The 25,097-nt window shown below is 40.1% G+C and overlaps 2 protein-coding genes and 1 non-coding gene across 3 annotated transcripts; 2 read left to right on the plus strand and 1 right to left on the minus strand.

The window, feature by feature from the left end:
- Window positions 1-1,506: 1,506 nt before the first annotated feature.
- Window positions 1,507-5,524, plus strand: LOC106366452. Its single transcript, XM_048747778.1, has 7 exons — window positions 1,507-2,162; window positions 2,259-3,120; window positions 3,211-3,450; window positions 3,586-3,897; window positions 3,995-4,479; window positions 4,566-4,659; window positions 4,735-5,524. The coding sequence occupies exons 2-7, from the start codon at window positions 2,263-2,265 to the stop codon at window positions 5,353-5,355; spliced, it is 2,610 nt and encodes an 869-aa protein (XP_048603735.1). The 5' UTR covers window positions 1,507-2,162; window positions 2,259-2,262; the 3' UTR covers window positions 5,356-5,524.
- Window positions 5,450-7,144, minus strand: LOC106363866. The gene has a single exon (XM_013803540.1). It carries the CDS (start codon window positions 7,142-7,144, stop codon window positions 5,450-5,452), a length of 1,695 nt encoding a protein of 564 aa, XP_013658994.1.
- Window positions 7,145-14,837: 7,693 nt separating this feature from the next.
- On the plus strand, window positions 14,838-14,944 carry LOC125582624. The gene has a single exon (XR_007320081.1). It is a non-coding gene; the product is annotated as a small nucleolar RNA R71 (small nucleolar RNA).
- The last annotated feature ends 10,153 nt before the right edge of the window (window positions 14,945-25,097 follow it).

The raw sequence follows: 25,097 nt of genomic DNA on the forward strand, positions 1-25,097 counted from the left end.
AGGGCGGTTGTCCCTAAATTTGTTGGGCTTGAGGTGCGGATGTAGTATCCAGCATTTGTCCTTCATGTGGCCCTTCTTCTTGCAGTGATCGCAGGTCAAGTTTTTCTTCTCATCTAGCTTGTAAGCTGCCTTGTTTGACACGGCTCGTTCAGCTTGATGTGCCATGTTTAAGTCTCCCTTGCCTCCAAATAAGCCCACAGAGCCTTCTTCCTTCTGAATTTGAGCGCATACTTCATCCAGGTCAGGTAACTTGTCAGCTCTCAGGATGTGCTTGATTAAGCTCCCATAAGATGGATTAAGCGTGAGCAGTAGTCCAAACACTCTGTCCTCTTCACGCCTGGTTAAGAGAGTGGCGGGGTCGGTAGTATGTGGTCTGAGTAGTTCCATCTCTGCCCAAAGAGACCGGAACTTGCCAAAGTGAGGCTGGAACTCCATATCTCCTTGGTTGAGGGTATTGATAGCTCTTTTTACTTCAAAGACCCTTGTAAGGTTGGAGGTATTTCCATACACTTTGTAGAGTGTATCCCACAGCTGCTTGGTAGTTTCACAGTAGGAGTAAGACTCCATGATGGCGGGTTCTAGGGAGCTAAGGAGCACTGTGAGAACCATGAGATCTTCCTGAGCCCATTTGTCTTCATCAGTAGCTACCACAATCTCCTGTCCATCTTCTCCTTGGGTGGTTTGTTTTGGAGCTGCTTCTGCTGAGACATGACTCCACAAACCCTTTCCTCCAAGGGCAATCTTCACCATCCTGGCCCACAAGAGGTAGTTAATCCCCTTCAGGGTCACAGGTATGCTGATGCGGTTGTTGTTATTGTTGTTGTTGTTCTCCATCTTGGGGATTTACTTGGTCAGAGGTAGAGTTTAAGAACTAGAAACAGAGTTTTGATTTTGCGGAATTTAGAAAGGTTTCAAGATTGTTGCTGCTCTGATACCATGATAATTTGTGGGATTATGAGAGCTTCTAAGTGTTTTAACCGTGATGAAGCACACGAACAAAGTAAAAAGGAGTGAAGTAACCGTAAGTATTTGAGAGAGAAGAGAAATTTGAGAATTTAAGAGAATGAGAGGATTTGTGAGATTGAGAGAATGAAAGAAATGTTTGTATTGAATTGTGTGTTTAATTGTGTAACATACATGGTGTATTTAAAGGAAACAAAAGCAATAAGCACTCAATTGTGGAAGAATAAATAACTAGTAGTGGACTAGCCACTCCTCCCCATTTGGTAAGTGATATGGCCACTCCTCCCACTTCCTCCACTAACTAGTAGTGGACTAGCCATTCCTCCCCATTTGGTAAGTGATATGGCCACTTCTCCCATTTCCTCCACTACTTCCCTTTGTTTAATTCTTCATGTCAACTATATGTCTGTATCAAGACCACAATTGTTAAATGTTAACTACCAACTCATCTGCATTTACATTAGTCACTTCAAGATTTGACTAATTGTAACGAAGACAATAATGATTGCGGCGGAGGGAAATTCGAGGTTAAATGTCAGTTACAAAGAAAGAAAAAAAAAACTACGAACTCATCGTCTCAACTTTCCCTCCTCCACAATCATTATCGTTTTTGTTACAATTTGTGACGAAATGACTAATGAAAATGCAGATGAAAAGTGCATAAATAGTAGGGAAATTACTTAGAATAACACACATTTTATGAGTAATGACTAGAATAACATACCAAAACAAAGAAAGAAGAAAAAAGTGAGTTAATGTCCAAAATACCCAATCAAGAAATATATTTAAACATAATATAACTTTTTAATACAGAAAATGAAAGACTCTAGATAAAGTAGAAGCTTTGGTTGAACAAAAAAGGTAAAAAAAAAAAACATTTTCTCCCCCACGACACTTTCTCTTTCCCGTGACCCTCCTCCCCAAGAACCCTAAATCCCCAAATTGTGTAATCCTCAAAATTTCGATTCACTTTCTTATTAAGATGATTCCTCATCGATTGGGTCATGTCGACACTCTACTCTACCACTAAAAGCCTTCGATTCCTCATCCACTCGGCCGACGAACCCTAAATCCCCTTTCTAAAGTTCAAAGTTTCGTCGAAGGTCGTAGCTTTATTTACGTTTTCTCAGTTGTTTCTTTAGATACAACCTCATCTCCTCTTGAAGCTATTCAATTGACCAAGAAATCGTGGCATCAAGGTTTAGTCTCTTTCTTAGTTTTTTGGGTTTTTTATAATTGGATTTCTTGAAATATAAAACTTGTGTGTCCCTTACTTCATTGTTCATTATTTACAGAGATATGACTACATCAAGCACCCACAAAAAATATCCAGAAAGACTTTATGAAGAGGGAAAATGTCCACTGCAATATCGATCAATGAATCATAACTGTCACTTGGCTGGTTTGCAGATGGTGGAGGAATCTGTTGGTTTGGATGCGTGGGAATCCATTAAGGCATCTTCTGTTGGAGTTATTATAAGGTTGAAAGAGATGGATTATACATGGTCAGCCCAAGTCGTTCACCATTTGCTGGCAAACCAACTGGTCGTGGATAATCTTCATGAGCTATGGTCTGCAATAGAAGGACAGCCAATCAGGTTTTCGCTATATGAGTTTGGTGAAATAACAGGTTTGAATTGCGACCCTTTCGACATTAATGATAAGGTGGAGGTTGATCATAAGGCGTTTTGGGAAGAGATGGGTGTGTCTCCTTCACATGGTCCAATGTTATCTGAGTTGCGCGAATTGTTTCCTCGCATTAGGAATTGGTCATTTGAGAAGAGAAGAATGATTGGCTGGCTTTGTGTCTTATCGATTGGCATATTAGGCATCTCTCCTGGTAGCAGAATTCCTTTAGAAGAAGCGAAGAGAGTCCTAGACGCAGAAGCTTTTGAAAGATATCCTTGGGGGCGTGTCGGATTTTCCAGCCTCGTTAATTCAGTTAAGCTTGTTTCATATGAAGGAAAGAAGAAATATACACTTCGTGGATGTGTTCATGCTCTTCTCATCTGGGTGTATGAATCAATACCTGGCATTGGGCATGAATATGGGAACCATATTGAGGGTAACCAAGTTCCTCTTCTCTCTTGGTCTGCATCCCGTCCCCGTATACAGTGGGATTTGTTTTATAAAAAAGAGAAAAAAGCTCACCAGAAGGTAGTTTCTTACATTATTGTTAACTCTTATTAAAAGATATCACTTGTAAATGTATTCATACTAATGTTTTTTACATGACTTGATTGGTAGGTGCGTGTCAGACATCTCATTGTTAAGGCAGAATCGGACATATATCCTCAATGGGATGATGACAAGGTTGATGATGATCTTCATAACTTGATTTTAGACATTCTACATGACCAGCTTGATGATAAGTACTGGAGCTTGAAGGCAACTAATGAACCAGTAGCAATCAAAAAGCAAAGGAATTTAGTGACTGAAGAAGATCATTGCATGAAGAAAAAAAATTCAGCGAAGAGGAAAATCACAGTGAGTATGCTTGATTGTTTACTTGTAAGATTGTTTACTTGTATGTATTGATTAGTCTAGTTTGTGAAGCCGTGCTGAAAGTACTTTGTTTTTTACTTGAGTTTATTGTTGAGTTCGTTTACTGTTTTATGGCAGGACTGTGGATCCAGCCTTAACTCAGGTGGAGATGATGGATTCAGGCATGATCTAATGGAAGCAGTGAAGACATTGACTGCAACGGTTCAAAATGTGGACACAGTTGTTGCTGAGAAGGTGTTGACTACATTAGACACAAAGATTGAAGCAAAAGTAAATGCAAGAGTTGCTCAAGCCGAGCAGGTACTTGGCAGTCAAATCTTAGCATTACAAGAACAAGTTGCTAAAATTACAGAGCAGATGCAAGAAACTGCCCCCAAAAATGATGGACACATTGTAAACCAAGAAGATGAAGTCAACAGCAATGATCCGGTTAGTCTTTTGCTTCACTTATGAGTATGTCTATTTTAGGTTAAAGTAACTTTAGATTCGAAATTAACTTGAAATTGGTTTTGACATACTCAAATAGTCATGGATGGTCCAAGACAAGACACCATTTGATGTAGATGCGGCAGTGCAGTGTGTGGTTAGAAAGAAAGCCAAGAAATCCGAGGTCAAGCTAACGTCTCCTATTCTACTTGACACTGTTGGAGGGAAGGTTACTAGAAAAAATCAAGTAAAAGAACCTGCTGGAGGTTTGATAAACGTTAAGAAGGAGAAGAATGCAGTTCCACAACTTAGAGATTCTGCTGAAACATGGTCTGATTTAGAAGATAAGCAAAAATATGACATCCTAGGTACCACGTTAGACCAGTTAGCGGCATCACTTTTAGAAGGACCTTTGCATAAACGCAAGCCACAACTGACTAAGACTCAAGTGTATCCATATGTTGGTAACTCAACTGTGAAGAGGATCATAACAGGCGATTCTGAGAGTATAGCCGACTGTGATCCCTTAACTAAAGTTGAGGAGGCAAAATTTCAGAAGCTAATGGATTATCTACGAAGTATTGCGTAAGTGTAATAAGTAACATGTCTTATTTTTTTTTTCATAATTCAAACTGTTAGACTAACTTGAGCTTGTTTTTCATTCATTTCAGTGGTGATAACGATGTAGACACTCACTTCTACATGAAGCTAATAACGCCAAGAAAACTCTGGAAAACAGATGAGTGTGGGTGGCTAACAGATTCTGTAAGTTTTTCATTTTTTTCTTGTATCAACATGATTCCGAGTAGCTAACATACACTCTATTTTTTTGGTTGACAGCATATGGCATCTGCAATGCTTATGTTTCATAAAAGATCTATGAGGAACCCTTCACCATACTCATCAAGGATAGCTTTTCTTGACCACTGGTTTGTCAATACGTGGGTCAGAGACTACAAGAAATACGATCCTAAGACATGGAAGTTCTCAGATACGTACAAGAAGGTCTTCAATGGCAATTATCCTGAAGAGTTTTCCAACAACAGAAAGTGGCTGAAGGATGTTGATCGGTTGTTTCTTTGCCACTTGATCAATGGTAACCACTGGGTCGCTTTAGAAGTGGATCTTGACAAGAAAATAATTCATGTCTACGACAGCATACAGACAGTTGTCCCGAGCATCACAGATCTTCTAGAAGAGTGTCGTCCTTTCACGAAGATGATTCCGTTATTGCTGAATGAAATGGTTCCAGAAAGAAAGAAGAGTTCACAACAGTTCAGGATTTCAAGACCTAAAAGTGTGCCTAAGAATGAAGCCCCTGGGGATTGTGGTGTTTACGCTCTGAAGTATATAGAGTGTAAGGCAGTTGGCTGTGGTTTTGAAGGACTTTCTGACCAGTGCATTCCGGCAATGCGTATTAAGTTAGCTGCTGAGATCTATGATGAGGTCTCGGGTCTGTAGTATTTTCATGTTTTCGGATTAGTTATCTACTTACAACCGGCAAGTTTCCCTGTGAAAGTATGTTTGCAACATTAGTTTCGTGTTCATAAAATATTCATGTGTTATAGGAACTCAAGTGTACCTCTAAAAGCTTCTCAACTCCACGAGTTAGAATTGTTTTCATCAAATATGCATCATTCTTCCGTGCCGAAAACCATCGTGTCATCATTAGCCTTATTGCTTCTAAAAGTCTTACAACCGGCAAGTTTCTTGCTTCTGAAAGCACTTTGTTTATAGATTCAGCTATGTTGGTTGTAGTCAAGTTGTACCTATCACCAGGGAAATGAGCTCGTGCCCACTTCCTTACATCTGCTTTCTGCAAATAGCGATGCAGAGCCGGGTGCATTGCTTTGATCTCATCAAATATGGTCTCAAAATCTGAAAGCCTGAATGAATTAGCTGCCTTTTTAACCAAACCAAACAACTCGCGACCTCTAAACTTTAACAAGACATTCTTATACAAGTGGTAAGTACAAACTCCACGGCTAGCAGATGGATAGACCTCGGATATTGCATTGCCAATTGATTTGTGTCTATCAGAAATAATAGCAAGTCTTTCGTCATCTGGTATCACACAGCTGAGTTGCTTGAAAAACCATTTCCATGATTCATCGTTTTCAGTATCGACTATCGCAAATGCAATTGGAAATATCTGGAAGTTGCCATCTTGTGATGACGCAATTAGTAGAGTTCCTTTGTACTTGCCTTGCAAGAATGTGCCATCGACCACAACAACCTTCCTCATGAATGGAAAGCCCTTGATGCTAGCACCAAATGCAATGAAAAGGTACTTAAATCTGTCACTAGAATCTACTACAAGGCGAGTGAATGTCCCAGGATTGGCTTCTCTAATCATGTGCAGATACACAGGTAACTCATGGTAGCCACTCTCAGGTGTTGCTTGTCTGCAACGAGCTGATCGTTCTGTAACTGAACAAGTATGTTCAGAAACATAGATGCGTACGGTAAAGCGAGGACTATCACTTGTTGGTGATGCTCTTAACTTCCAACTACAGCCTTCAATCCAACACTTTACGATTAGAAGAGTCGGCGTTGAGTACTCAACATCATAATCAAATTTTTGCACTATCGTCAAGATCTTAAGTCGTGTTGTTAATGAAGACTTGGAGTCAAAACTTTGGCCAACAACTATATCTATAGAATCCAGTTGTTGCCTAACATGAGTGACTACCTTAGCCTTTTTCGATTTTGTTGCTGACCCAATCTTTGGCTTATACTCCTTCTTCATCTCTATATCTAATTTTGGAGTTAATCCGTACCCTATAAAGTCCTCGTCATCTGATGTAGCACCATCTGAATCATCGCAATAGTCAAATCGTTCTCCGTCAGTGTCTGTGTCTTCATCATGATTATAATCAGATTGGTTTTCCATCAGTGTCTGTGTCTTTTTCGTTTTCTTGTTGCTTCTTAGAGAGACTTCCACACATAGACGGACTTGGTCAGACTTTCGGAGACGGATGAAACCTTGAAATTGTCGAAAATTCCCAATTTTAACTGGAGGTGTGTCATGAGTTAGCTTCATCAAGCTTTTCCTGCTAAGCATGTAACTCAATTCGAGATTAACATGGCCTCTGTCTAAGTCGTAGTCCTCATAAACCATGTTAATCATATCTTCCAAGTTTGTGTCGTCATTCACTGGAATTACTTTGCTTCCTCTTCTGCTATCAACGTGAAACATCCATTTATCATTCTCGAATAACCACTGGCCACAAACAACTATAACATCCATCATTGAATTTCTTGGGATTAACATGAAAGAATCTATTGTCAAAAACAAGACATCGTTACTTGGAGAAGAAAGAACTGACTACGGCTAAACCTAGGTTTTCATAACTGTTCCGGTTAGTGGTCGAATTTTTTGGTTTAATTAGTAACCCAGAATTGATCTAAATCTAATTAGTAAACCGATTTTCGCGAATAAGTCTGCTATAACATATAACTCCTTCAAAGTCTGCCATAACGTATGTTAAAGTCTGCCATCACATAAAAGTTACTTTTGTTAGTTTATAAGTCTGCAGCTTAGCATACATAAAATATAAGTCTGCGATCTCATGAACACAAAAATCTGCCAAATTATAAAAAGTATGTGAGAAAAATATGTGTGCGATTATGAAAGTCTTCGAAATATTATAAAGCTGCCATCAAAAGACAAAAATCTGCTATAAAAACCTGGCATTTAAAAACAAATTTGCTATTGAAATTAAATCTACCATAATGTGTGGTAGACTTTTTCAGAAAGTCTTTAACGATATAAAATCTGCCACAATAAGTTTGTTGAAAAATATTAATCTGTCACGTACTAATAAAACTGCCATTACATGTCACAGAGTTTTAATAGTAGACTTATTTATATATTTCGAAAATATTTTTTTTCTGTAAATTTTTTTTTTGTAAATTTTCTTTTTTGTTAACAAAGAAAACAAGGACATTCTGGGCATAAAAAATAGTCTAGTAATTAAAAAAAAAAGTATGTTATTCTAGTCATTACTCATAAAATGTGTGTTATTTTAGTAATCTTCCCTAAATAGTAAGACATAATTTTTTTTTTAATTCATTAGAATGAAAGGAACAGAAACAACTTTCCTGTAATACGCTATTTTCTATTGTTAGACGTTTTTAGAATTAACTAATTCCTATGCTAAAATTCCAATTAGAGCCTAGACTTCAATCTTTCCAAACACGAAGGTATTTCAACAAATACTTTAACACTCATATCACAACACTAATTCCAAATGATTGATCACACAAGCACGAACACAATACCCTCAGTTTTCTTATTTTTTTAGAGCTTATGTTCGTCATGATGGATGCCATGCTTTCGTAGCAAGCACGAACTTACACGCCAATTTTTTTCTAGGCAAGTTTTTTTTTCTCTCCAAATATAACTCCTTTTCTTTTTCTGCTCAAATAATATTATTGACAATTAATGTAAACTTTTCAATGAAAATATTACTATTTTTTTTAAGCTTAACAAATTCACAGACATCACAAAACACGAACTCCAACACATCAATCTTCCTGATACACACATGCACTAACTCATGTAATACTTTGTGTACTAATACATAATATACATCTTCAATTTCTTCTTCTTTGGCTATGCATGTGAAATCATCACGTCAAGATGGAAAACAACATATCTTCCTTATGAGTCATATCATGGTGAAAAACTAATGAGAAGATCGCCACTCTCCAAAATGAGGATGAAATCACATTGCATCATCTCCATAATTGTTGAATTCCCCTTTCCAAACATGAGAATGTATTACGGAAGCGATGACCCAAATAATCATGTGGCTCAATATAAACAATGAATTCTTACTATATCTATCGAGAAATCACTTCGAGAAGCTACCATGTGCAAGGGTTTTGGCTCAACTTTGACCAAACATGCCCTACAATGGTACATCTACATGCCTAGCAGATCAATACACTCCTTTGCAATTCTAACCACCAGTTTGTAGAGCAGTTTGCGAGAAATGGGAACCTAGAAAAAATGTTTTACGATCTATAAGATATCTGACATCATCGAGCTGAACCACTGGGAAGCTACACAGTGCGCTTCAACCAGGAAAATGTATCCATCCCTATATGTACCACCTCGACTGCTATCTCCACCATCAAGAGAGGCATGCTTCCTGATGGGGGCATGTACAAGGAACTGGCCAAATACAAGTGTAGAACCATGAAAGACGTATTGTCCCCGGCGTGGGACAGGTAAAATGGGAAGAAGATTCGAGGTATCGATCCAGACGCTCCCATAAAAAGAAGACCCGAGTAGATACAACAACCGACCTATAGATCATGAGAAATAATCACGAGGTATGAATCGTGCAAGATTCCACAACTGACCAATAGGAAAAGCTGATGGAATGACAATGTCAACCTGACAGACACCTCCAATCCCTCCTTATCGAAACCGGAATTTTTCAACGTTATAAGGCAAATGGGCTCGCATGTCAAGTGGCCTCAGAAGATAAAATCACCAGAAACACTCTGAAATTCGAATCTATGGTATGAATTCCGCAATGACCAAGGTCAAAAAACACAAGACTGAATCTGACTGAAGATGAAAGTCAACAAGCTACTAAATAAAAGATCAATTTTGGAATTTGTTTCCAACATAGCCAATAATCTCCTCAACAACATGGAGGAGAACGACCAACTGGCCAGTTGCCCTCCTGCTCACCACCTCGACAAGATAAGGTAATCTACATAATACATCATGCATGCAGCTGCAAAGAAAAGCACCAGAGACGCCAAGAATGGCAAGGAACCGGGAATGTGAAACACATGCTCGTGGGAACCAACGAAATAAGCTTCATAGCAAAGGAGCAGGAGAAATTCAGGGCTCCTCACCATGACGCCATGGTCGTGTCTCTTACGATGGTAAATTGTTGGTGAAGAGAATTGATGTTAGGAGTTTTCAAGGTTCCTAAGACAAATGTTGTAGTATAAGTGAATGTCGAACCAATTCTAAGGGATTCAAAGCACTGAGAATGCAAGTACGTGCTTAATCTAAGTGCAACCGATAATTTGGATGGTTTTAAACTACTACTAATAATAGAATGCAATAACAGAACAATAAAACAATAAAAGAAGTGAATTTCTTTGGTTATGATAAAAGAGAACTCATGGGTATAGGAATTAGACCTTGGGTGATCAAGTTTCGAATTAAGTATGGCAACTGATCAATCAAACTATCAACCTTAAGCTTAGACACAATCTTAAACAAACTCTATGTCTAGATGAATGTTCATTTACTAACATATTTCAAACATCAAATGTCTTTGGTTGAATAATATGAAAGCAATCATTACTAACAAGTCTATTGGCTATCTTAACACCTTTAACAACAAATGTCTTTGGTAAAGTATGTTAAAAGCTTAGGAGAGTTGTCTCAGGCATTTCATCAAACACCTTGTGGGTGGAAAATGCCTAAAGATCAACTTTTGAGAGGCCAACTCAGAAGATGCATTATGAATACTCTACTAGCAAGGAATAAGAAGGATCTACACTATAACATCCTAGATCTAGCCTAATCACCCTTAATCTCCCTAACCCATGAATTCAAGAGTGGATTACTCACTACTCTTCATGATTCCTCTTAAACTCATATTGGATTTCAGATTCATCATGTAGAGTAATATAGATAATAGATTAGAAATCAGCAGGATAATATACGATCAAATGAATCAAAGAGATGAACTTTTTCCAGAGGTTTTTGGTGGTTTTGTTTCCAAGATAAATGATAATCTGCCTCCTTCGCTTACAAAAGGTACTTAAACTTAGGTTTAGAAAGTAAAAACGTGCATAATGAAATGACCAAAAGGCCCTTGAGTAAACATGAATTCGAGCAAACAAGAGGCGCGCAGCGACCTCCAGTAGTCGCTCCGAGAGGTCGCTCCAGGCTTCGGGAGCGACCTGGAGGGGTCGCTGCGAGACGTCGCTCCGGGCCCGTTTTCGTGTCTCCGAGCGATGAAAACACGAGCGACTTCTCCGCGTCGCTCTGGTAGGGTCGCTTTAATAAGGCATGTGAGAGCGACTTGACGGTGTCGCTCCGGGAGGTCGCTCCGGGCCCGTTTTCGTGTCTTCGAGGGATGAAAACGCGAGCGACTTCTCCGTGTCGCTCTGGTAAGGTCGCTCTGATAAGGCAGGTCAGAGCGACTTGACGGTGTCGCTCCGGGAGGGTCTCTCCCAACGCTCTGCTCGTCCAATGATCACCTTTACACCTTTGTTGAGCTCCAAATACACCCAAATATCTCCGAGAACTCCATGCGGTACTCCAATACCTAATAAAAACTTATGTATGCAAAATGCAACCTAAACATGGCTAATTCCTAGTCTATATGATTAAAATGCACATGGGTGAGTGAATAACACAATGAAAATATGCAAGATATCAACTCCCCCAAACTTGTTCTTTTATTTGTCCACAAGTGAACTTTCTAGAACTTATAGGGAGAGAGGTTTGAAGGTGGGAGCTCATGGCCAAAAGAAACACATCTAGCACTCAATTCAACATTTAAATCCAACATGAGCATACTCTCTTATTATACTCTAGCTTCTCTAGGCCTATCTCAACTCTTTTTGCCCTTACAATCATCATCAAGCATCCACACATTCAAATCAACCAACTCTCACATTCATTAAGCATAAAACATCAAGTGAATTCTTGCAAATGGTCAATTGGTCCAAATCATTTGGTTGGGTAAAGGGAAGACTTTTATTCAAGTGAGTCAAGAGGTTCAAGATACATGATCTTTTAAGGTGGTTTACTCTCAAGACAAGTAGCCTTGACATTGCACATAATATATCTAAGAAAGGGACCAACTAATGCATACAATGCTCAATCTCCATTGTTCTACCCTTTTCCCAAACATCCAAGTTACACAATCACTTCCCAATGTCAAACCCAACTCACATCTCTCACCAAAAGAACCCAAGAACACTTTGCACATAAAACTCTTTTTCTTTGAAATCTATAAAGGATTTTCCTCAACTTCAAAACAATCTTAGCTCCTAACAACTTTGCTAGCCCCTTTTTTTTTTTTTTTCGGGGGCCAAGACTTTTCATAAACTCGAGCTAGATGTTTATCTACTAATTCCAATAAGATTATCCATTTAAACACAAAGATTCTATTCTTTTCCTTCGAACTTTTCATGCTTCCAAATTATAATCACAATGCCCACCCCCACCTATAGCTAGACACTAGAGTGTCTAATCTAGCAGGAATGAAGATCAAGCATTGTCGTTCCCGATACTCTCAACATTATGCACATGTAAGACTTTCCGAAAAAGATCTCACTCATCAAACAATGAAAGCTTAAAAGGAGGAAAGGGTTCTGGGAGTGGTGTACCACTCGAGTTTGTCAAAAAGATTGGCATAAAGGATGTGACAACTCAAGTGTGTATATCCATGACTCAGTACACAAGGGACCATGAGCAAGAAGCATTAAGTTCGTTCAGTTCAAATAAGGTTGTAGTTGGCTTCAAAGATTGAGTTTCAGCAACTAATGAGATTCAGGAAGAGTTTTCAAGGCTCGAAACATACAAGGCTTTTTGAGAGATGCAATAGCTACTCGAGTGTGAGATAGTGTTCTTTACAAGGCATCTTAAATCATTGCTCCCAATGCAAGTGAATGCAACATATATGCTCTAGACTCTCCTAAAAATGCAAGTGATGCAATCTATATGTTTTTTTTATGCAAAAAGGTATGTGTGCAAGACTCAATGCAAATTCATGAAAGCAAACATGATCAAATACTTGGTACCTCCCCCAAACTTAGTTCACACAGTCTCTGTGTTAGTAAGTTGAAAGAGATACCTAAAAGAGAGATAAATGCAAAGAAAAAACTGGTATATACAATGGAAAGGTGGTGGAGTGGTACCTCAAGTGGAAAGTGGAGAAGGAGGATCCTTCCCACCTTCAAGAGTGATGGTGAGAACCTGAGAGAGAGGCTCTTGAAGCTTGATTGGATCATCTTGGAGTTGATGAGTCCATGTGGCCTTCTTTTCATGAGCAGCCTTTGTGGCTCGACTCACCTCCTCCTTTTTAGCACTTTTCAAGTGCACATCACATATCTCTTTAGAGGACTTTCCATCAAGACTTTCTTTCTTACTAACAACCACTGCATCCTTGATCTTCTCAATGGAGGGGTCTCCATAAGTGATGGTTCCACAATACTCAACATCCAGTGGAGACTGAATTGGGTAAGAGACAGCTTTGTTCACATTGAGGAGTGTGACCTTCTTGTTGGCAAAATCGATGCAAGCACCCACAGTAGTAAGGAATGGTGTGCCCAGGATCAATGGAATTCTGTTTTCAGTTGCCATCTTCAAGACAGTGAGGTCTATAGGGATGGTGCAAGATCCAATCTTCAAAGGGAAGTCCTTGATGAGACCAATAGGGGTAGTAGAAGAAGAATCCCCAAACGTGAGAGAGGAAGTATCTGGCTCCATGTGTTCAATCTCAAGACTCTGCACCATCTCCATTGAGATCACATTCACACTTACACCAGGATCAACAAGAGCATCATCAAAGGTGAGCTTACCAAGGGAGCAAGACAAGGTGAACTTCCCTTGGGATTCTAGTTTAGGGAGAAACTTTGGTGTGACTGGTGGATCAAGTTTCAAAGTTGAGATGTTGAGAAGCTCTGCTACTTCTGCTTGGTGGTCTACAATGTCCTTAATGAGCATCATTTGGACATGAGCCTCACGCATACCCGAAATCGCTGGAAACTTAAGTCCAATATCACTTAGGTCTTTTCTGAACTTGGAAATCACCTTCTTTTGAGCTTTGGTGATGACCCTTTGTGGAAATGGGGGCTTGTCATAGGGTGACTGCTCAACCTCAGTGGTGTCCTCTAGCTTGACCTCTTTCATCTTCTGGTCAGCTCTCTTCGCAACTGGTTTCTCAGCCCTGGGTTCATCTCCCTTAAAAATCTTTGCTTCAACAATTTTGCCGGCTTCCTCCACAATATTTGCCTCAGTTGTTGCTACAATTAGATGCTCAACCTGTTCAATCTCTGTTCCAAACACCAATCGAACAATTTCATCTACCTCTTTCTTGTGGTTACTCAATTCAATCCCTAAATAAGTAGTAGAGAGGGCAACATTGCAATACTCCTTGGAATTTTGCTCAGATTTTCCAGGTAGAGACCCTTGCTGGCGATTATGGTGAGTGGTCATGGAAGCAAACTTGTTTTCCAAAGCCTTGAACTTGTTGTTGAGCTCATTGTAACTTCCATCAATCTTGGAGTGAAGGTTCTTCAACTCATATCCAACCTGCTTCTCACTTCTAGTCTGAGATTCCAAGATCTGTTTCAGTAGAACATCAGTGCTGCTTTCCTGAGGAGTAGAGGTAGAAGGATTAGCTTGTTGTTGAGAAGACTGGTTCCCTTTGTTGGAGAAACCAAGAGGAGGGTTTTGCTGAGGCTGATAGTTGCCTTGCTGGTTGTTCCTAGGCTGATAACCACAATGTTGGTTGTTAGGATAGGATTTCTGTTGGTAGTTGTTGTACTGAAAGTTGGGCTCTTTCTTGTGCCAACTGCCATTGTTGTTGATGAAACACAGCTCTCCTTGACCTTCCAAACCCTCAACCTCATTGACAACAGGTGGTGTCTCTTGGTTTGGGTTACCAACAAAGTTCAGCTGCTCTTGGGTGGATTTATCAGCAATGAGTATGTCTATCTTATCCTGTAGAGCCTTTAACTCCTTCCTCGTTTGCTTGTCATCTGTTCTACTGCCTCTGTCGTGGTCTCCACTGTAGACTGCGTCACTCTTTACCATGTTGTCTGCCAGCTCCTCTGCATCTTCCTCAGTTCTTCCTTAGAAGAACCCATTGCTAGTTGTATCTAATCTGGCTCTGTACTTAGGAAGAACACCCCTGTAGAATGTGCTCAGCAAGCTTTCCTTAGAGAAACCATGGTGTGGGCATTGAGCTTGGTAGCCCTTGAATCTCTCCCAGGCTTCACTGAATCCTTCCAAGTTCTTCTGTTGAAAGCTGGAAATCTCATTTCTCAGCTTAGCAGTTCTTGAAGTAGAGAAGAACTTCTCCAAAAATGCTTTCTTGCAGTCATCCCAGGTGGTGATAGAGTCGCTGGGTAGAGACTTCTCCCACTAATGTGCCTTATCCCCCAAAGAGAAAGAGAATAACTTGAGCTTTAAGGCGTCCTCTGACACACCATTGGTTTTTGACAACCTACAGTAGCTGTCGAACCTGTCCAAGTGATCAAATGGGTCCTTTAAAGCCAAGCCATGATACCTGTTGTTCTCGATCACGTTGAGGAGTCCTGATTTGATCTCAAAGTTGTTAGCTGCCACGGCCGGTGCTCGGATTCCCAGTCTATGACCATGAATGTTGGGGCGGTCATAAGTGTCAATGGGTCGAGCTGCTCGTTGTGGGTGTTCTAGCCCTTGCGGTTGATCTGCCATATCAATATCCAATCTCTGCAAGTGAGCCTGTTTGTCTTCTTCTATTCTCGCTCTAGCACACTCTCTCTCTAAAGTTCTGATGTCTGCAACTCTTGGAACTAGGTTTGATGGACCCATGCTCCTCAAGTTCATACACCTGAAAGTTAAAGGAAGGTGAAGAAGGAGAATCAGTAACAAAATAAAATAAAAATGACTTAGTCTTAAGCAAGTGACTAAATCTCAATGTTGAAATCTACTCAGAATTTGGCAACGGCGCCAATTTGATGTTAAGAGTTTTCAAGGCTCCTAAGACAAATGTTGTAGTATAAGTGAATGTCGAACCAATTCTAAGGGATTCAAAGCACCGAGAATGCAAGTACGTGCTTAATCTAAGTGCAACAGATAATTTGGATGGTTTTAAACTACTACTAATAATAGAATGCAATAACAGAACAATAAAACAATAAAAGAAGTGACTTTCTTTGGTTATGATAAAAGAGAACTCATGGGTATAGGAATTAGACCTTGGGTGATCAAGTTTCGAATTAAGGATGGCAAATGATCAATCAAACTATCAACCTTAAGCCTAGACACAATCTTAAATAAACTCTATGTCTAGATGAATGTTCATCTACTAACATATTTCAAACATCAAATGTCTTTGTTTGAATAATATGAAAGCAATCACTACTAACAAGTCTATTGGCTATCTTAACACTTTTAACAATAAATGTCTTTGGTAAAGTATGTTAAAAGCTTAGGAGAGTTGTCTCAGGCATTTCATCAAACACCTTGTGGGTGGGAAATGCCTAAAGATCAACTTTTGAGAGGCCAACTCAGAAGATACATTATGAATACTCTACTAGCAAGGAATAAGAAGGATCTACACTATAACATCCTAGATGTAGCCTAATCACCCTTAATCTCCCTAACCCATGAATTCAAGAGTGGATTACTCACTACTCTTCATGATTCCTCTTAAACCCATATTGGATTTCAGATTCATCATGTAGAGAAATATAGATAATAGATTAGAAATCAACAGGATAACATATGATCAAATGAATCAAAGAGATGAACTATTTCCAGAGGTTTTTGGTGGTTTTTTTCCAAGATAAAAGATAATCTGCCTCCTTCGCTTACAAAAGGTACTTAAACTTAGGTTTAGAAAGTAAAAACGTGCATAATGAAATGACTAAAAGGCCCTTGAGTAAACATGAATTCGAACAAACAAGAGGGGCGCAGCGACCTCCAGTAGTCGCTCCGAGAGGTCGCTCCAGGCTTCAGGAGCGACCTGGAGGGGTCGCTGCGAGACGTCGCTCCGGGCCCGTTTTCGTGTCTCCGAGCGATGAAAACGCGAGCGACTTCTCTGCGTCGCTCTGGTAAGGTCGCTCTGATTAGGCAGGTCAGAGCGACTTGACGGTGTCGCTCCGGGCCCGTTTTCGTGTCTCCGAGCGATGAAAACGCGAGCGACTTCTCCGCGTCGCTCTGGTAAGGTCGCTCTGATAAGGCAGGTCAGAGAGCGACCTGACGGTGTCGCTCCGGGAGGGTCGCTCCGGGAGGGTCGCTCCCAACGCTCTGCTCGTCCAATGATCACCTTTACACCTCTTTTGAGCTCCAAATTCACTCAAATGTCTCCGAGAACTCCATGCGGTGCTCCAATACCTAATAAAGACTTATGTATGCAAAATGAAACCTAAACATGGCTAATTCCTAGTCTATATGATCAAAATGCACATGGGCGAGTGAATAACACAATGAAAATATGAAAGATATCAAGGATACTAGTGGATAACGGAAGCTCCACTAACATCATTTTCATGCAGCATACAAACGACTTAGAACTCGAAAAGGAAGCTCTGACCCGGAATGGCACTCCATTTATAGGGTTCAACAAAAAGGTTAAACAAATATTAGGAGGAGTTGTACTCCTTGTTTACGAAGAAGGAGAGAACATGCCTACAAAATTCATGGTAATCCACTACACCTCCTCATGCAACATGATAATGGGATGCTCCTGAATCCACGACATGGGAGTCTTGCCTTCTACTCTCCACCAGGTAGTAAAAGTTCTTACTCCCTAGAGCATCAAAGAAATCAAAGGAGATGAGGAAAACTCTTGCTCGTGCTACCAGACAACCCTCAAAGGCACAACCAATGTCTTATAAAAATTACAACAAAAACCTCTAGCTATACTCACAGAAGAGCCAAAGGTTGAGGAACTCGACGAGAAACCTTCAATCAAGGGAGATTCCAGAAGGAATCACAAAATAGGTTTCAAACTACCAACGAGCATTAGGCATAGGCATAGATTGATAGATTTTATTCGGCCTAACTCCGACTGCTTAGCTTGACCCAAAAGTAATTATGCACAAGCTGGAAGTTGACTCTCTATACCAACCAATGAGGAAAAAAAGGAAATTCACTCTTGAACGGAATGCCATCATCAACAATGAAGTCAAATATTTATTTGCTGTCAGGTTCAAACGATAGTTGCAATACCCGTATTGGCTGGCCAACATTTTAGTGGTCAGCAAGCATAATAGAAAATGTTGAGTCTGTATAGACTTTACCGACCTCAACAATTCTTGCCAAAAAGATTTTTTCCCTTTACCTCATATTGATAAGCTAGTTGACGAGCTTCATGGATACTTTCTCCGGGTAAAACCATATTCTCATGCATCCAGACGACCAAGAGAAAAATTCATTCATGACGTCTAGGGACATATACCAAGGTTATGCTTTTGGCCTGAAAAATAAATGCTTTACCTACAAAAGGCTGATAAATATGATGTTTGCTGAATATTTAGGCCCAAACATGAAGATTTACATAAACGATATCCTCATCAAATAACTAGAGGCAGAAGATCAAATATGACATTTACGGTAGGCATTCTCCACACTAAGGAAATACATCATGAAGCTCAACCCTTCCAAGTGCTCATTCGAGGTAAATTCCAGGAAATTCATGGGGTACATAGTCACGCACCGTGATATCGAGGCTAATCCGAAGCAAATATAAACAACCCATGCGGTTCCTTCACCAAGAGGCCATAAGAAAATACAGAAATTGACAGGAAGAATGGCAGCCCTGAGAAGGTTTATTTCACGACTAATACTCGGAATCACATCTCCAACTTCTCTTTGGACCCTCACCATTGATAATCATCACATATTTTCATGTTTAACAAAATCGTTTAGTTCATTACATGCATCTATTACCCTATCTTTTCTTAATTCTTCTAACAACCTAACTCATACAAATTACAATCACAACAACCAATACGTCAATAAAATCAAAAATCTCTTGTATCAAGAAAAGGAAATCCATTAAGTCTTCTAACAGTTCAAGCATTCTTATGCAACAGTTAACATGTATCTAACAACCTATCAGCCATTACAATCAATCAACCTTCCAGAAAACAAGCTAACCAATCATAATTCAGCATCAGGTCATATAGAAGATGAAGATAAGAAACTGGTTTCAAAACCACCTCACCTGGATTCGACGATATGCTCATCAAATCATTAGATACGTAAGATCAGATAGGACATTTACGGTAGGCAATCTCTATATTGAGGAAATACAACATAAAGCTCAACCCTTCCAAGTTCTCATTCGAGGTAAGTTCCAAGAAATTCATAGGGTACATAGTCACGCACTGTGGGAACCGAAATTCACACTGTAGATTTCCGTGAAAATAAGAAAAGTTAAGAAACCCTAACTTTCCCAGAGGTCTCGGATTTCTGCTAAACCAACGTTAAGCAATCAGATAATGAAAACAGACGAAATTGTGAATTGATAAAAATGAAAAGAGAGCAAGAAGATCTTATTCTGAATTTGCGTATAAGGGATTACAATAGGTAAAGCCTCGGCTGCAAGAGCTATTGGCGGGTTCCCTAGTTCTAAGTACCTAAGACTTCTAAACCTAATTGAGTGTAGTCCGATAATAAAAACGGAAAATGCCTAAATTGCTCTAAGTGCTGAATTTTCTGTGTGTATCCAGAAGTTCTCTTTTGCGGCACTCACCTCAGCACCCTTTATATACTCTTCCTTAGGTCGGTTCTTCCTTTTCTTTTCTCCCCCAAGTCGAGTTTATCATCTTGTGGAAATATTCCATTTCCTTCGATCTTCATGATTATCTTCGGAAACTTAACATTTATCTTCAAACTTGACATTTATTTTCTCCTGCGAGTAATAGTTAAACCGTCATAGTACTTTTTGATTAGTTTCATTAAAAAATCGTAACTGGGCTCTAAGTCGCGTTTTAGACCCCTTGGGCCATTTTTTGATTTCAGACGTTTTGCGATCTTATCGGTAGACAACCTTCGATGCAAAGTAAAATTTTTTTTTAAAATAACTCAAATTGATCGTAACAAGGATATGACCTAGGTGTTTAGTTAACTGTCGTCGTTTGATACGATCAATTTGATCTTTTACGAGAAAACATGTCTTTGCGGTTTTTGTCGTAAGTTTCCAACGGTAACTCCAATTGAGACGAAACAGGAGACAATTCAGTCTAGGCTCGAAGGAGGAAGCTACGAGGGTTTAAAGATGAGGCGGATTTGATCAATCCAATTCGCCCAATGGCGAGTTGGTTTCGGATTCTCCAACTGGCCCAATGGCGAATTGGTTTGTTGACCCAACTCGCCATTGGGCGAGTTTGATGAGGGTCGCCCAACTCGCCCAATGGGCAGTTGGATTGTATGATCCAAATCACCATTGGGCGAGTTGGACGGGGCTTCTCCAACTCGCCCAATGGTGAGTTGGATTAATCAGTTCAACTTGCCATTGGGGGAGCTGGATGAACCTTCTCCAACTCGCCAGATGGCGAGTCGGCTGGCTTCCCGGTGGGTATGACAATGCTCGCTTAGTTGCTTCGATGCTCGAGAATCGTTTGTTCTAAAGATTGAGTAATCTTTCTCGAGAACTCTTCGTATAATTCTTTTTTTGAATTTTTAACAAGTTCTTATTTTGATTTTTCCGCCAATTGTTTCTTCGATACTTTCAGATGTTAATTCCGTCGCAACTGATTTTGATCCCAACAGTTATAGCCCCCCCCCCCCCCCCCCACCAGCTTGTTAGTGTCGTGTTTTGACCTTGCGAGCGGTTAGGCAAGTTAGGCAAGCTAGGTAAGTTTGGCAGGATTGATGGCTGAAAGTCCGAAGGTGAATAGTAAAAATTTTCTTTCCTATAAGTATGAAAAAGAAAGTTTCCAAGATGTTCACTTCCTTACTTCCACAAGAACTTCTAAAGTATAAGAAATTTCTCTCTTCCTTCTTTTTCTCTTGTTGTTTTTATTTTGATCATGTCTTTAGAGAAAAAAGCTTTAAATAGAGTTTTGCCTTCCAACTTTGATCCTGATATTCTCCAAACTCAACAAGGTGAAATTGTCCCGAAGGTTGAGTTTGTAGCACATTCTGTGGATCCTGATGAGGCCGACACATACTGGTCGCCTACGTGTGATATGAAGGATCCACCTACGGAGTTGTGGTACCATCCCAAAGGTCGTTATCATCAAGTTGAAGGCTGTCCGAGCAAGAGCTGTCCTGTGTACCTTGATATCATTAGACGTTTTTACCATGTTCCCAACACGGTAAGAGTTTCGACTTCCAAAGTCTGGGGATCATTACGACAAACCTCCGAGTGGCTACTTCACATGCTACGATGCCTAATTGTTGCGATGCCATTTATGGTTCCCTATTCCGGAGGTCATCGTTCAGACGTTGGATCGATTCGGGGTGTCGATAAGCAAATTCACCCTCTGCGGCTTGCACACCTCATTGGGATTCTAGTACTGGGCTACGAGCGGGGCATGACTCTCGATGCTAATTACCTTGAGGACTTGTTGAAACCGATGGGGTCTTCAACATCGCTCATGTGCCGCTTGATTCCTCATAATGAGATGGCGATAATCAAGGGATTTGCTTCTAATGCACACAATTTCAAGAAGAGCTACTTCTTCTTGCGTCTAGATAGTGCGTCTGTTGTGGAGAGCTGCATTCCTATCTTTAGGCGTAGATGGAATCAAAAGGGTATCTTGATCGGATATCTGTCAAAAGATTTTTTGAAAACGTCTAACCCTGTATTTATTTCCTTTGTTTTGCAGTGACTAACCCTCTTCCTCAGTCTACTGAGTATTTGCTCGTCGTTAGGAATCTCCTACGGGGCGGACCATATTTTTGGGGTTATTTTCCCTAAAAAGAGTTCGTCTTGCGGTAGCATATCATCGTTCTTTACTTCAACCCGATTTGGTAGCAGAGGAGGAATTGGAGCCGAGCATGAATGACTTTTTTCCTAATGCCGAGAGAGAGAGGTCAATATCTCCGAATGACAAGCACGTTGCCATAGATGTTGGGCAATGGTGTTGCTGACGGGTTGCAGTATCGAACAGATGAGTTGTTCCGCAACTTTCTCGACAGCCAGGGTAGCGGGAGTAGCCCCGATCAGGTTAACTTGCCGGGGTTTGACACTTTGGATCCCAACATGGATGATTTCTTTGACTTCGGGCTGCCCTCGGCTGCGGGCAAATCTACTGAGTTGTCATAGTTTCGAAAAGCGTCAAGGATGTGCAACGGGGCTAGTCTTTATTTCTGGATTTTTTTTTGGGAAAGTTAATAAATTTTTTACTAACTCTGAAAGTTTCGCAGGGTCTCCTCATCATGAATGATGTTCTCAACGCGAGTCGTTCAGAGGCGCGTATAGCTCAGTTTATGGCTGAGAAGGCCGAGAGATTGATTTCTCGTTTGAAGGATGAGACTGCGATGAACTCTTGTCGCAAGAAGGAATTGTCTGCGAAGGAGGTTCGCCGAGCATTTAGGAAGGGAAAGAAGGAGGTTGCAGAGATTGTGAAAAATCGCTTTGCATAGTTTACAAACGAGTTTGGAGAGCTGAAGAGATCCTATCAGTCTATGGGCGAATATCGCTCATGTCGCGGCACTGTTGGCGGGTTATACCTCATGATGGGCTCTAAAATACTCTTTCGAGTCGGAGATGGCCAAGCAGTCGAGGCACATGAAAAACTACGCGAACATGGGTCAATGATCCCACAGATTGAAGAAAGGATTTGGGAACAATGGGCTCAGATTCCCGTGTCGCTCGATTCGGAGGAAGTCGGAGCGGGGCCTCCTTGTGATTTTGGCGAAGTGAACCAGCATGTTGCTCCTCCGGAGGCTGACAGCCATTTGCTTTGAAGGTCGTTATTTGGGAATTATGTGTCTGATCCATGAGCGGCTGTTGCCTAATGGCGTTGATGTTTGAAGGTATCCTCAAATTTATATCTAATGTTTAGATTCGTATCTGTTTAGGCCGAGTGTTGCTGTTTTATCTATGGTTTGACTGAGTGTGGCCTTGTTTTTATGTTTATTGGGACTGGCCGTGTGTGGCTTTGAATCCCCGTTGCTTTGCGGCTTTATCTAAATGAACTATGCTTTTATTTTCATCTCGTACCTAACTCTTTGTGAATCGTTCTATTCGTTACTTGCAAGTGTTCAATTTTTTATATTTGCGAAGTGTTTGCGAGAGTTTAGATATGAACGAAGAGACATGTTTTAGGATCTCGTATCGGTTAGATATCATGACTTGAGATGTTTAAGACCAGTGTGCTGGGTTTAGTGCAAGACCTAGGCTTACTTTCGGTTTAAGGTTATGCGATGACTAATCGGCTTTTGGGTACAATTTTAACCTGATTCGTACCAATTTAAAGCCCACGATAGGTTCTCGGCTTAAATGACTTGTGTGGTAAGAATCGAGCATCTTTCCAAGGACAATTTCTAAGTCTCCTGAAAGTGCTGACCAAAATTTTGGATTTATTTTATAGTGCGCTATTTATCCTAGTCGGATGTATGAGGACCAATCGAAGGAGAGGTCACGATGCGTTTGTTTAAGACGGCTAATGTATTCATCGGGCCAATCGACGAATGTTTTTTCTAAGAGTAATTGGATGTTTATGAATGAGTTGTTTTTAGTCGCGGACAAACTGTTTGTCGAGAATATATTTTCGAAGATTTTGCGACGTCTCCCAATTTTCCGAGAATATGTTTCTTTTATCGAAAGATGTTTACGCGTTTTGGTGACATGGTTGTTTTTACGTTTTTTGTTGAGAGTCGGATTTGACTTCTCGGTTAAAATGTCGTACCAGTTTTTCGGATGATAGATTTGCGGATCTTGGGTTTTGGACAATGCCGAAAATAACTTCTAAAGTACTTAGGATTTTAATGGGTTAGTTTTACATAAGATTTCCGTTATCCGGGTTATACGATAATGGTTGGTTTGTTCTTGGGCGTTTTTGAGCGATCGTGAGTTGCTGATGTAACCATCTTATTGCCTTTTCTTATAATCTCCACGATACGTATACTCGTATACTCCCACATTTTGTTTAGTTCATTACATGCATCTATTACCCTATCTTGTTAAATTCTTCTAACAACCTAACTCATACAAATTACAATCACAACAACCAATGCGTCAATAAAATTAATCAATCTCTCGCACAAGAAAAGGAAATCCATTAAGTCTTCTAACAGTTCAAGCATTCCTATGCAACAGTTAGCATGTATCTAACAACCTATCAGCCATTACAATCAGTCAACCTAACAGAAAACAAGTTAACCAACACTACAGGAAATGTGGTTAGTAATAGCGGACGAAAAGCGCTATCATTTTGGTTTAATAGCGTTTCCTTGGACGCTCTGACATCACCCGTTATAAAAAGTCCGACCCATTTAATCGCGATTTTCCTCTGTGCTATTACTAAGTGTATAACAATAGCGCTTTTGTGTTCGCAATTGTTAGTATTTATAATAACGTTTAATAAATGTTATTAGAACCAAATAATTTGATTTTTCCTAGTAGCAAAGATAGCAAATGTTTCGTGTTATTAATTAGTTTTATAATTATCCCAAAATTAATTAATAATAATTATTGAATTGATTTTTAAATAATTAATTCAAAAATATGAAATAAAAACAATATAAATTATTAAAATTCCAAAAATCAATATAATTATTCAAATCCCATAACACAATATTATCACATTCATACAAACCATCACACAAGCATACAACATATCATCAATCTACCACTAATAAACCTTCACAATCATCCCTAACATATACACTATCATCATCTATATCATCACCCATATCATCAACTTCTTGGACAGGTAATTAACCTAAACCTAATCTAAGCCTCTACCTGTCGACAAAAACGCTATGAGTCATATATAATAGCGCTTCCTTATCTGTCCAAACGCTAAACCTAATCTAAGCCTCTACCTGTCGACAAAAAAAAATCTAAGCCTCTGCCTACAACCCTAATTCCTCCGCCTCTAGCCTCCAGCCTCCAGCCTCTAGCCTCCAGAGCATCCGCCTTCAGCCTCCAGAGTGCTGTCGTCGCATCACCACAGAAAAAACAGAGCACGAGTTATGTTCTGTTCTTGAATCACCAGCCCTTTGTCATCTTGTCTCGAGCCATGCTTCTTCTGATATGGAGTCGGTGGCGAGACCACCACCACCAAGCTTCTTCAGCCTCCTCCACTTTATTTAACTAAGAACACAAACGCAAAACCAGAATCAGAACACTAGGATAGAGAGAGAGAGAGAGAGAGACAGAGAGTGCAAGAGAAGTTACCGGTAGAAGATAAAAACTTTGTCACAAATAAATAAAACACGTACACCCGCAGAGCTGTGGTTGCAACGACGATGAACCGGGGTGGAGACGAAGACGAGGTTTGGTGGTGACATGGCTTAGTGGTGATGAAGATAG

This window comes from Brassica napus, chromosome C2, assembly GCF_020379485.1.
Source record: "Brassica napus cultivar Da-Ae chromosome C2, Da-Ae, whole genome shotgun sequence".
Classification (NCBI taxonomy): domain Eukaryota; kingdom Viridiplantae; phylum Streptophyta; class Magnoliopsida; order Brassicales; family Brassicaceae; genus Brassica; species Brassica napus.